At 40.0% G+C, this 14,473-nt stretch overlaps 1 protein-coding gene across 4 annotated transcripts in view; it reads right to left on the minus strand.

Moving 5' to 3' along the window:
• Nucleotides 1–10,968: 10,968 nt before the first annotated feature.
• Nucleotides 10,969–14,473, minus strand: part of STK39 (serine/threonine kinase 39) — a 118,508-nt gene continuing 115,003 nt past the window's right edge. For 3 of the 4 annotated variants that reach the window (XM_052674988.1, XM_052674989.1, XM_052674986.1), the window contains one exon: nucleotides 10,969–12,405. In XM_052674988.1, the coding sequence (XP_052530948.1) occupies nucleotides 12,331–12,405 (75 nt within the window). In that variant the 3' untranslated portion in view covers nucleotides 10,969–12,330. The remainder of the gene's footprint in view (nucleotides 12,406–14,473) is intronic. The other variant, XR_008204655.1, reaches the window with a different exon arrangement.

Consider the following 14,473-nt stretch of genomic DNA (forward strand, 5'->3'; position numbering starts at 1 on the left):
TCCAGATGCTGTCTCTCATCTTGATTTCCAGGGATATTCCTTAACATCAACTTCCACTCCCAAGCACCCTGCCTGTGAAAATAAACTACAAACAAAATAATGCATCCAATGATGCAGTAGATAAGTAGAAAAATCCAATAAGGAAAGCATCTGCATCTCTACTGGAAAACCAAACCAAAAACAGAGGGAAAGGATGTTGATGAGACTCCTTTGCAGCAAAATTAGGGATGCAGAAACTAGCAAGGAAGCCTTTCAATTGAGGATACAGGCTGGTCCTTATCATCTCTGAGGAAAAGGCTACCCTCACAACGTTGCCTGAGGAAGTACAAATGAAGAATTTCCCAACCCATTTTGATCCAACAGATCTTACATCCTGAAGATTTACATCAGCCTTGGATTTGGCTGCTTCCTAGTATGCAAAAATGAGGCAGAAACCTGGTAGAATTCTTGGTCACATCTCGGTGCAAAGCTTCCATTGGGGACCAACTTATTTTACCTAGGAGAACAATTCACAGCCCCTAAACTTTACATTTTGATTTCTAGGCGGTAAGGAGAGAAAGCACTTGGCACATGAAGTTGTCTCATTTGTGATAGATGATTATTTCCTGGACATTTTAGATGATGAAATGCTTTATTTTTTTATGCTTTGGAAATTGCTGTGCTGGAAATGCCATGGAAAACAAGCTTGCACTTTTATCTTCTGCTAAACCCAAGAGAAATATCAATTCAGAGGAGTACATAACATTGCATTCGAATGCTGGGACTGCCACTTCAGTAAGTAAACAAAAAACTGTCAGTATTAACCCTGCCACCTGCCCATGTTTTCGCTTTCCAGCTCAGACACTGATCATCAATCATATTTCATTCTCTTCATTTCCATGCCCTTCATTTTGAAAATACTTAACAGCTGATTTTTTTATGCAGCATAACTTCAGTAAGGCCATTTAAGGAAAAAAATGCTTAATGTAGTGCAAACAATTTTAAAGAAAACAGAAACAAATGCACTGGAAAAGTATTACTTGCATATACACACAAGCTGGCAACATGCACATGAAATACAGAAACAAGATGAGAAAAAACATTCTGAGGTTCATCAACACATGCTGAGAGGATGGGGTGACAGCTCATGAGAAAAGATTACAGCAGACAGCATTTTACCTATAGTGCTGTTGTTTATGAGAACATTATGAGCACAGATGATGTAAGGAGAGACAGACAAGGAACATGTCCCTGGGACACTCCCTGGTCCCTGTCTTAGCAGACATCAGTGGTTGAAGGCATTACGGCCAAGGCTGTCAGCAAACCAACAGAGGAATGAAATAAGCATGCCAAATGCCAAACCTGCTCAAAAGCAGGGAGTAATGGCAGAAGAGAGGAACAGCTAAGCTGGAAAGAGCATGTCAGCAAAGACAAGCCAAAGAAGAAAAGCAATGGAGAGCAGATTGAAGAAAGAAATTCACTAGTCCTTTCCATCTTCTCCTCACCAGTTCTCCCTCCCACAAATTCTTCCCCAATGAGCCTTCCCCAGAAAGAAATGAGAGTCTTTACAATTAAAACTTAGATAAGTTAACAGCAAAGCACTTCAACAAAGGATTGTTTCCTGAGGTACCTACCAGCTATGAATGTTCTGTAGCTGTGGTTTTTTTCCCAACATTTTGACAATATGAGTCTCTGGCATTTTTTACTTCTGGGGAAAATTTCTATTCAAATTTTATTTGTTTCTGAGTAATTGACATATTTTCTCCACTGGCTAGCCCACAGAAATGTCCCATTACGTCACTAAAGCATTATAACGTCAGAAAGCAAACGGAACAGAAATTGTCTCACTAAAGGAGCATGGGAGGATATTGTTTTGGGTTTTTTTTTGTGTGTTGGTTTTTCGTGAATAATGGCTAACAGCTTAATTCACTTTTACATTAATAGTAATAATGTTTTTTAATAAGCGCTAAAGAAGTGGAAGAAATCATGCTGGGGAGAGACACAGTGTCACGTCATACAAAAAAAACTTGGTGCAGATAAAGGATCAGTGATGTTAGGGTGGCACAGCCCTCCTTCCCACCTGGGTGATTTATCACCTCCTGGCCAATAACGGATATAGCAGAAAAAGTCACAGACAACATTCCAACTGAGACTTAAATACAATGACCAGACACAAATCTTAGAGCAAGTTTAAAAATTTGGAAACTAGGCTGCAGAATTTCTATTGGAAGTGAGACACTCCAGCTACAACTGTTGGTATATTTGAACCTTGTGTCAGATACTACTGAGGCTTTAGAAAAGTACGTGTTCCAAAGATCCACATTCACCACTGTCCCTGATCCATACGTTTATCCTCAGTTTTCTGTAACGAAGACACACATTTGTTTTGAGAAGTAACTCACAGTGGGTCAGGCAGCTTCACCTGGGGCATCTGCAGCCCCCTGGAACACATCAGACATTTGGCGGCAGATTTATCTCAGCAGTGCTTAGAAACGTTTCACAAACATGTGCGTACCCACACAATGATGCAATGCAGCACTCCCAAGAGGAGTAGCCTGCACTGTCTTTTTCCCACTACTCATCCTAACATGTTCTAACAATGCATTTAAATAATATATTTGCTATCAAATTCAAATTACAACAGACTTAATTCAGCTGTAAGTACGTACTCCATTTGCTTGAGGTAACATGTCACCATTGGTCAGAACTACTGAAGTTTGCTTTGATTAATTTTATTATTTTTTTCTGGCAAAATTTCTTCCATACTAGGTTGAAAGAAAATCTAAAATAGAAAGAAGTTGTTAATAAAACATTAAACTATTAAATTAAAAATAAATCTAAAAATAAAATCTTGATGAACCTCAAATTCATCAAAAAATTAGCTTCACCTATCTGAACTTTTAAATGGAATATGTACAGATACCACTTTGCCTCTTGCAAAGGGAACTTGTATCTTCCTTCCAAGTTTTTCCAATATCTGGAATACTTGGACTTTACACACACACAATCTTCCTCTGTATTACCTTACCATACACCCAGGCAGCAGCACAGTGAAGCCTACAGGAGAGGCAAGTTTTGAAATCCTCCACAGATGGCAATCATTTTGTTTTCATAAAAATTATTTGCATCAGTAGAGATTTCTTTCGTGGCCAATACAAAGATTATGATTCCTGCTAGATAAGCAGTTGAAGCCTTCATTTCCACTGTTTGTTATTGATCTGTGCTAGCTGGTGTCACCATGTACACTTATTTCTCTCCAATGAAACCTTCCAAGGGTTCTCCCCCAGATCTGGGTGCACGGAGCTTAAGTGGTTCGGTTTGTTTTTTTCCCAAGTGCTTTTAAAACCTGTAACAAATTGTTTAAGTGCACAGATTCCTTTTATCAAGTATTAGTAATGCTCTATTAGTTTAATTTGTGTTGACATACAAACAGAACCCAGGACTAATTGGAAAAACTCAAGTTCATAGTTGAAAAACACTGTGTGTACACATCAAGAACTAAATATTGAAAAGAAGCGCCAGTTACATACACACAGCTACCAGATGGGCTTGGAATTGTTCTCCACACTACAAATAACTGTGCAGGCACCAATCTGTGGCTTTGTTTTGTTCTTAACCATAGCAGTAGCTTTTAAAAATTATAAATGACTGCTGAGGCAAATCAAACCAAGGGAAATTCGTATCACCAAACATGTAAGAACTGCTCTGCAGTCAGTGCAGCCGCATCTCAGCCTGCAATGCTGGCAGCCAAACCAAAGTACTGAGAGTAACCTCTGACCCTTCCTTGAAAGGGCAGCTCAAGGAACCAGCAGCTGCAGACCCTATAAGGAGCCCACACAGGAAGTTGTAAGAGGATCCCAAAGATTTCCCAATTAGCAGATTGTCCAAGGAAAAGGAGGGCAAAGGGAAGGAGGGTGCCAGAAGGGCCATGAGGATGCACAGAGGGCTGGAGCACCTCTTCTGCAAAGACAGGCTGATGCATTTGGGCTTGTTCAGTCAGAAGAGAAAGCTCCGGGGAGACCTCACTGCAACCTTCCAGTACTTGAAGGGAGCTTATAATTGGGAGGGAGCCTGACTTTTCACACAGTATGATAGGACAAGGGGGAATGGCTTCAAACTAAAAGGAAACATTTAGATTAGATATTAGAAGAAAATTCTTTCCTCAGAAGGCAGTGAGGCCTTGGCACAGCTGCCCAGAGGAGCTGTGGGTGCCCCATCCCTGGAGGTGCTCAAGGCCAGGTTGGATGAGGCCCTGGACAGCCTGAGTGGGTGGGGAGCAACCAGCCTGCAGCAGGGGGGGGACTGGGTGGGCTGCAAGGTCCTGATCTATGATTCTATGAATATAAGTTAACTTAATATGTGGTTAATACAAGTCTGCTTCGAAGAGAACATAAATGGTGATGACAGCTGAGTGTAGGAAAAAAAAAATCTACAAAAAATCTCATGGGAACATATCAAGTTTCAAAGTTTTAAGGTATAAATCACTTTTCTGTATGTTGCCTTGGCAGTAATTAGCATAATAAATACACAAGGTGTATTTGTAACCCTGGGACACCTGGCATATGCAACAAAATGGAACTTTGGAATTATTAAACAGGCATGATTTCATGTTAGGCTAAATAACATTCTATGCTTCAAATAATCTGAACATCTATTATCTGCTTGTTCTGCTATACCACTTGGAAGTATAGCCCTCATTAACCCAGAACAGTACCAAACATTTTCTCAATGACAATTTTACAGCAAGTAAAACGTCATCATTAACTTGTAACTTTGAAACTGTACATCTAACCAACTGCATTTTGCTTGTAAATTAGAAAATAAATTAGTTTACTTTCTTGGACCAAGACCGAATTTTTAATTCAGTTTGCAGCAATTTTTTGCATCCAGCAGCTGTCTATATTTTACACTGGCACTGATGTGGTCTGCCACAAGGTCACTGAGTACTCCTGCAAAGGCATTTTTAGGTTTCTGCCATAGAAAAGGAGGTACATTCAGTCAACTACAGCAATGTCAGCTTTTAACATAAGCTTTTACGTTGCCTACAACAATTTATGTGGCGTGTACAAATTTAAAAGCCCTGGCAGACTTTGGGATGGAATAAACACATGTGGACACACTACAAGACCTCGCCCACAGTTCCTTGGTTAAAAAAAATATCATTGCCTATAAAAAAAGACCCTGCTTGACTACATTGACAACTAGATGTAATAACAAACAAACAAGGAAAGCATGAAGCATATCTGCACGAACAGTGCCAGACCCCTCCAATACACAGAGTCTTGTGTCTGTTGTGTCAGACTCAAAGAGTTCTCAACCTCATAAATCCAACAAGGGAACCCCGTTATACAGGTACACAGGTGTGTGATCACAATGTAGTTGTAAGTTGTGGTAATGTACAGAATGTCAAGTTTTCCATCCAAGACTGCAGATTTTTTTCTTCCCTCCAGATGAATTTAAAAAAAAAAAAAAAAAAAAAAAAAAAGTACAGAAAAGAATGCTATCAAGTACCACACAAGTGCAAAAGTTTCCTCAGCCTTTCAATCTTTCGTGAAGCACTGGGTTTACAGATGACTGGCCTGTGCCTGACCTGACAGACAGATTTACAAGGTTAGCACTGAGTCTAATCAGGAACAATCAGCAAACTCTTTCTCTCTGGTGTCATTTTCTGCTTGGATGGCTGTGCTGTGCTATTATAAATAGGAAAAGCTCGCAGCACAAGCAGGGTGGAAGACTTCAGGGAGATTTTAGTAATCACCTTCCATTCAAATCACACCTACTCTCTAATCAGGATTGGATTCTTTTTCATTTTATAGCCCCAGGTGTAAACTGAGCAGCTCATAATCAACAGAGATAGGGAGTGAAATTTTAGTCCCACAGAAGCTATTGTAAAATCTTATTAATTCACGGGGCCAAGATTTCAGTAATGGCCTTTCCCTCTGGATTATCTGTTCTAATTTAAGGTGGTTTGCTCCTCCCTCTTCTAACATAGGTCACTCTGCAAGTAGCGCCTCCAATTTATTTCCACGGAAAATGCAACAGCTGCAAAGAGCACAATAACACTATTTGATAGAGAAAATTCTCAGCTACAAAGCATTACTTAAAGAGCCACCACCGCTAGCTCTGTATTTTCGCTAGCAATGAACACGAGCTTGCATGTTTCATTTATGAATATCTGCAACAGCAGAGGTGTCCCATTGTGCCAATGCTGAAATGCACCACCCACTGCCTCACTGCGCTCACATCCACTGTTTGGACAACAGTTCAGCAAGTACTGATGAATGCCAGCGGGTGCAATTCTTTCCATACGAAGGAATTACATCTGTTGGCCTACACCCTACACCCTTTTCCTGACCTCTACTGCAACAGGAGATGCAGAAGGCATGTATGTGCATGCAGATGGGGGCTCACAGCCCCATGGTACCACAGCAAGGAGGAGGCAGCCAGAGGCTGGGCAGTGCTGGAAGCCTTTTGGCCCAGCTCTCTGCCACTGTCATGTTGTGTCTCCAGGCATTCCATTCCAGACGCCGTTCTCCAGTTGGATTTTGTCCTCGACTAATCAGTACCTAAGCACAAGCACAAAACTGGGCATTATCAAATGATATTCATTTGCCAGAGCAAAACAAAACAATTGAACAACAAACTTTCCTTGGCCTTTACAAGAAGCCATGCGGGTACAGGCTCTAACATGACAGGACATCAGCTTCGGCATTGTATTTTTTCTTTCCCCATATAGAACTCCTTAGAAAGCCAGTTCCCAGGTCTCAGAAATACCAACATAGGCCTCTCCCTTAAACACGCATTTCAATTTAGAACTGCAGTCTATTTTCCAGAACACTGAAAAGCTTCAAAACTGAGAAATATTATTATTATTTTTTTTTGCCCTTTGTGTGTTTTTATATGAAGCACAGAGCCCGCTTCTTCAAAGCTACCAGACACACGCTGGTCATTCTGGTTCATCATTTATAATAGTCATGGTGAGAGCCACAAGCACTACCTTTATGTGAAAAGACCATTGTGTCACAAAACAGCCCCAAATTCCTTTATGCTGAGATGCCGTGCCTCAATTACCTTCCAAGGAAACAAAGCCAGATCTACAGGATCTGCAGTGCACATAACCAATTTAGAAAAGCTTTGTGTTCAAAGAAAATCTTAGGAACCCCACCACTCCACAGCAATATTAGTAGCACCTTTCTCCTTAATTAATCTCGTTGTTTCATGGATGAGGGAGAACTAAAGAATCCTTTAGGTTCTTTTCAAAAGGAAAAACAGGTTTTTTGTTTGACAAACAGCATATATTTTTTTAATTCATAAAATTTGTTCTATGGGGGAAAATACAAAATAAAAATGAGATAAATGTACTGTCTATCTATTCCAATTCTATTTCTTATAGCTGCTCATAAACAGATCCACTTGCATAAGTGATTTTGTATACTCCTCCGAGACAATAAACAAGCCTAGCTTTCACATTTGAAGATTAGATGGCAAAATATCCATGTCCTGAGAAGGACGAGATTGCCTCCCTCTTGGCTTACCCAGTGAAAATTAAATATTTCTCCTTCTTGCCATGCACTCTATGTCTCTGTAATTGCTCATTGATCTGCTACTGCCTATATTCTGAACACTATTGGAAGCAAACAGCTTCACAAACACTGAGTTTGGTTCAGCGTCCCAGAGTTCAGTGACTATGCAAAGCAGCTTGACAAACAGCAACCTAGCAATCAGAAAGCAGCAATGAAACCACATCCTCACATGCGCTGTAACACTGGGTTTACTCATAGTGAGAAAATGAATATCTAAAATGTCTCAATGCTCGACTAATAAGCCTAGATATTTAATCATTTGGACTACTGTGTAATAAAACAAGCACAACAGACTTGGTTGGAGGTTTTTATAGCTTGAGCTAATCCAGTTGCATAGGGAATGTGAAGATGTGAGCTCCTGTTGCCTTTCCAATTTCTTATTTCAAAGCAATTAGCATTCTTAGTGCATGCACATGCATGAGTACGTCACTAGACAGCAGAAAGTCTGCCTGCTTCATGCAGTAGAAAAAACACCATAGCAATTCACTCAATAAAATTATATTGCAATTGATTTGAGAAAAAAGACATCAACTGTTATTGGTTATCAGCAAGGTCTCATTTTCTGCTGCTCTGAAAAACACTGTGTGAGGGAAGCATTTTCTACTCCCTGCTAAATAAAAACAGCATTTTCAGTGCACTCAATTAGCACTGTTTTAGGTCTGTATCAGATTCATCATCACAGCTAATTGATTTCAGGCACGGGCCAATCTCACCATCCAACATCGTTATGCAGAGGTATGTGGTGAAAAGGAAAACATATCTCTGATTAAGAAAAGCAGAGGGGGAGGCACATCATTTACAGGCTGCACACGGCATTTGCTCTCGCAGGAAAAGTGTGTGGTTAGAAATATTCTGAAGGAATGACCCACGATCAAATTTTACAAGGCTGCTTTGAAAGCCCCCAGATAGGATATTTTCAGTTAGCCCAAGCCGGCTGAAGCACACTCATCTTTACTTCAGAAGAGAATGCAGAAGAGAAAAATTCAGTGGTGTTTCCTGGCTTATTTACCTGCCACCCTTTACACCTGATAGGTCAGTCATGAAGTAGAAGTATGCTCTGGAGCAGAGAGGTTTATAGAGGAAATAACAGTAACAAAGTGTTTAATATTTCTAGAAAGCCAAAACAATGATCATAACTTGCTAGCTGTATCACAGCTTGCATACAGCTCCCTGTATGTGCTGATGGGATAATCTGAGGTCAGCGCTTACCAGAGGAAGGAAAGATGCACTCCTGCTTTCTTTGCCTAGAAGTGAATGTTACTGTAGCAGGAGTAGCTTTCCTAGCCCACAGCCCACGCTGGAATTCCAGCAGAGAAAAGGCTGGAAATGTCCCTCTTCTCCCACGCCTTTATGCAGGCACAAACCTGTCATTCCCCAGACCTGTTTTCATGCCAAGTTGCATGTTTATGTGTGTCCTCTTTAACACTTTGAAAATAAAACAGAGCTGTACTTCCCTGCATCTGCTGACTTTCATCTCAGTGCTACTACTCTGCTAGAACAGAGGGCAAAGCATGCCTGGCTCCACAGACAGAGATCAGCCCACAAAGCCTGCCAGTACCCAGCAGCAAGCAGCACCATGTAATCAGTCCCACAGAAACTTAGAGCCATTTAATTAAGTCCTGTTTTCCTGGTCTCAGAGAGCATTAAGCAGCAGCTCACCTGTTCCAGCTTCACCTCATTAATTAGAGACCTCCTCCTCTGAGTGCAGGCAGGTGCCTCAGGCAGCAGCCAGCCCAAGGCTGTCCAGCAATGCTGTAGCACCACATGCACAGCTCGTGCCATGCCACAAATGAGAATCACATCCATCTTCCTCATGTATACACAAAGAAGTAAATAGCTGCCGGTTTACTCAGACCATGTGGATAGGGTATTCACAAAACTAATTCCTATTAGATTTGGCGTGCACCATACTACATCATCCACTTTTACCACACTTTCTATTACAACCTGCAATGTATTTTTACCTCTCTTTCATTTCCGTGTAGTCGAGGGCAGAAATGAACTTCATTTTTCAAGGTTTTAAAGCTTAAAATGCCATTTCTCTCAGGCCGTTTTGCTTACATTCTATTAACAATACCTTAGCAGCAACAAAAAAAAACACATTAAAAATCTGCAGTAACACAGCTGTGACAAAGAGCACTGCTGCATGAATTTGCTGTCTCACTAAGCCAAGGAAGCTCAGGGAAGTATTTTCATGTTTCTGCTTCAGGCCACGAGTGAGCAACAACTGAAGCTTTATCTGGGTGCAGTACTGCTGACTGCAGTACTAAAGTATTTACATTCCTTCTCATTTATATATCTTCTGCAGTCGCAACCAGCGCGGCCTACCAGCACTTCTGACGGTTGCTGCTCACACTGCTGCACCTTTTCCCTCATGAGGGGCAGCTGGTGAGCAGCACGCCATTCTCCTCAGCTAATGTATTCCGGCTTCATTTATAGACCTGTGAAAAGCTACCCTGAATGTTCATTTGCACGCTTGACAAAGGCAGCTACATACTTTGCAGATGGACTAGTCAATGCTGGTGCAACATTTAGAGGAGCATACGTTAATATACGTAACAAAAAAATAATCAAACAGCAAAGGCCCAAACATGGCTCCTTCTGGTAGCAGCCACCCAGCCCCAGTGCTGCAGGTAACAAACTGTTCCACTGAGGAGCAGTGCCTTTTGATTTGCTCCCATTTTGATACAAAGGCTGATGGTAATTAACTGTGCTACACTGCAGCCTTCCCCAGTCCCAGGCAGGCAGCCCAGCCCTCAGCCACCTCAGCACAGTACCAGGCCTGTGACAGGGCTGATGTGGAAGAGACGCCGAGCAGATCATCCGTAACGCCACAGTAGCATCTCACAGCTAGGGAAAGACACAATTTTTGTTCATGAAAGGCTCACTTACCATTTGTTGGCTCTCTTCAGCCACTGCAGGCCAGGCTTAACTCAGAGGACTCTTCCACATGCAGCCCCAGCAGCCGCCGCACTGCCAAAGCCTGCTCCTGGGCACACAGCTGGTCCTGAGGGCACCAGCCACCTGGGGGGGCCTTAACTGTCCCAGCAAGGCCCAGCTGCAGCCATCAGCCCGTAGCTGGGCCAGAAGCAGCAGGTCACAGCTCCAGCCCTGCCCTGGGCCCCATTCTGCTCCCTCCCTCTATTCCCTGACACTGACATCCCTCAAGGATAAAAATGTTGTCCCAGAATAATTTACTGTAATATAAGCACTTCAGGAGTTGAAAGTCTTAAAAATGGCTTCAGCAAAGTGCTGTGAGCAGACAGTGTTTCTTCCCTTTCTGCTCCCCCACACAGGGAGCTAAATCCCTTGTACAGGTGCCACTCGTCAGCTAAACAAAAGCAACCAACATTTATAACATCACACAACAGCAGAAATGTCCACAGAGCAAGCAAATTCAACTGTGTTTGTGCAATATGCTTTTATTTTTATCCTTTGCAGTCATCTTGGAGTAATCATGTAAACAAGAGGATGGAATGGAATTACACTGAGTACGCAAGTGGCTCTAGAACACCTCAACAATTATGACAAGGCATTATAAATAACTTCTCTTAATAATATATATTTGCTGTTTTCAGTACATTAAAGAGCTGCCATTTATCTAGGATTAGCTAGGAAGTAGTTTAAACTGTAATGTCCAAGGAACTTGTCTCCAGATTGGATAATCTTCCTAAGATTCACTAGCTCCATAACATCTAGACCACAGGTTAAGCATAAGACTACTTGGATCGGAAATGTTTTCTCACAGGGTTTTACTGAATCATTGCAGAAAGCCCTATTATTTTTACTCCATATTGGTATTTTCCAGAATTTCAAGTAAAGCTTCGATTCTGTTCAAGTTTTCATCACCTGTATGAAACCATTCTCTATCGTTCAGGATTAGTCAAATCAGAGATGGACACAATAAGCAGTCTACCTTAACAACAATAGTTTAAAGTAGTTCTAGCTTATAGACTCCTCAAAAAAGTACAATCAAAATTGTCTTAACACCTTTGCTACCATATAACTCCTCCTTGCTCAGACTGTATGTATAGTACCATATACATGGTACTTCTAGAAAATTGAGATTATTCTAAATTTTAGCAGCCTCAGGCACATACTTAAAACATTAATGTCTTCAAGGCACCTCCCACACCCTTCAAAATCAGTTTGTGGACTGGTTTTTAGACACAATCAAAGCTTACTAATGCCTACTTGACTTGAAAAAAAATTAAAAAAAGCCCTAGAATAGTCAAAGATATACCTGAAACATTTTTAAATAAAGAGAGATTAACTGAAAATAGCATGTAATCAAGTCCAATAGTTTTCTTATTACTAGGATGTGTAATGCATAAATATGAAAAATAAAATTCACAGTTTTAAAACTAGAATTCAAGTTCAGCTAGTAATTCTCAATTTTTGTATTTATGTTAACTTCTAAATATAACATAACAGAGGCAGTATTATCATCCACAAGTACAGGAAAATAGTATCACTCAAAACTTTAGGAAAGAAGATATAAAATTCCTTTTGTAACCAATAAATATAGCCACCTGAGTGCATTTCCATAGGCTTTTCACTTAGGGGAAATCCAAATCAACTGCTAAGAGACATTTAGTAGCATTTTGAATGTTAGCAGCAGCGGTGTAGCTGTGGGCTTTGCTCGTTCTGACTTTGTGAATTGCTAGAGAATGAAGCAGAACTCAGTGTTTGGTGCGTTAATTTTCCTTTGCATCTAAGCTGGCTTCTTCGCAATCTCACAACTCGACTTGGGGTCAAGGGACAGACATCAGCTGACACTTAACTGAGCAAACCCAATCAGTTTCACTTCATCAGGAATCTCAGTGCCATCGCAGCCAGAGGCCTGCAAGTACAAACAGAAATATTTAGTGTATCACATTAAAAAGGAGTGTTTGACAGTCCTGGCTTTACAATTTCCCGTTACTACCTAGTGAGCAAACAGATTACTTGAAGGAAACCTCTCAGACTGCTTGATGTATTTTCTGTCAGCATCAGTCAATGTATCCTTCATTTTAGCTAAATCTATATTTACAAAAAAAAAAAAAAAAAAAAAGATGAAAAGGCTGGGAAATGAACAAACAAAACACCTTCCGCAGCTATTCCAAAAGGTCACTTAAAGACCAAAATTCTTTAACTTAAACTTTCCAAAGCCGAATATGCTTTTCATTGGAGCGTGCTGTTTTCACTTGTGGAGAGCAAATAACCTACATGTACAGAATCTACCTTTTGCTAGTGTGCTGCAGACACCAAATATCTGAAAAACCCTTATGACCCCAGCAATCGAGTCCGCTTGAAATACCAACCCACTGAAATTTTCAGCACGAAGCTGGAGGACTTTATGAAGAATAAAACCTAATGGTTGCAGAAGAACATCTTTGTGACCGTATCATCTATTTCTTCAGATCGAACAATTCAGAATCTTCACTAATGTCTGTTGCAGCACAAACTGGCACAAATTTACTTACGTTTAGCAAATATAAGAACAGTAAGAATATAAGAATATCTTGCCTTAAGTCTGCTTTAAGATAACACACACTATGTAGGCAAAATATTTTAATACTTTGATTTTTAAATACAAAATCAGACTACGTAGCTCAGAAAGTACATTTTTTAATTCGTTCTTTACCTATGTGGTAAATAATTAGAAGTAACATCAAGTATGTAATGGCAGATTATGCAAAATTGCCTTTGGACTTTTTGGCAGATCCCCCCCAAGAACAATTGGTTCACTCCATACAAACGCTCTTGACCCTCTGATACCCTCAATTTTTTGCAGCTGAACCTTTTCATAGAATTTGGTCTGTGCGTATCCAATATCAGGACAAACATTCTCAGACAACGCACACAGTGTTCACCCAGTGACATTATCCACTGAATTCTCACAACCAAAAATAACTTTATTTAGTAATTTTGGAAACATTACATCAAGCTACTTCTTTAAATTACCTTTTATTACACTCTCTTCACAGTGTATTTAAGATGCTTTATCCTGGTGAAGTAGCAAGTTGAAGTCTTAAGTCATCACCACTGGTCATAATTAAGATACTTCAATGTTTTATTAATTGGGAGTTTACTAAAATTTACTAAATGGAGTTTGAATTTGGTATGTAAACTATCATGATATAAGGAGTTAGTATTATTTTCCTCATTCTACACTCTTGCTAGCTGTAAAAATCCTTACATAAAGTGCTAATTATGCTACATAATAATGTTGTTACATTGCATATTGTCAAGATTATTTGTGTATTAAAGCAGCCTCCTTCCCTAAGTGCAGATAGCTGAATCATGCAGAAAAAACTTGATTCCATGTTAACCAAGACAATAAAGGAGATTCAATATGTTCTGCACAACTGCATCATTTTAAGATCAAAGATGCATTTAAATACACACAAGGAGATCAAATCTTAACAACAGACTCAGACATCGCCCTTAAATTATTGCCAAAATAATAAAGAAGTTCATTATAGACAAATATGGTTAAGACACAGGTTCTTCTTGTTTCCCAGAAGATTGAAATGCTTTGTTGCGTGTACAAAAATACTACACCAGAAAAAGCAATCTGCAAGCAGTGAGATACTAACCAGATTTCTTGTCCACAAATAGTAACTAATCCTAAACTAAAGAACACTTTTCAATTGAATTCTCTGAATGGATATAGGATTAGCCAGATTTAGACTTCGAATCCCCACGAAATATTTACAAGAAAATGTGTTTTAATCAAATTGTATACAAGTGCTCTCAAATCCTGCTAAGAGATAACAAAAACAAATGACAGTCTTCTTAGGCAACTCCACTACACAGGAGCAGGTAGAAATTGAACTTGAATTAAATAAATCAAGGGTAAGAATAAATTAAGATACTACTTGTGGTTATGTTCAATTCCTAGGAAGTTAAAAATGCCAGGATGAGAC

This window comes from Tympanuchus pallidicinctus, unplaced genomic scaffold (assembly GCF_026119805.1).
Source record: "Tympanuchus pallidicinctus isolate F22 unplaced genomic scaffold, pur_lepc_1.0 scaffold15, whole genome shotgun sequence".
Taxonomy (NCBI): Eukaryota; Metazoa; Chordata; class Aves; order Galliformes; family Phasianidae; genus Tympanuchus; species Tympanuchus pallidicinctus.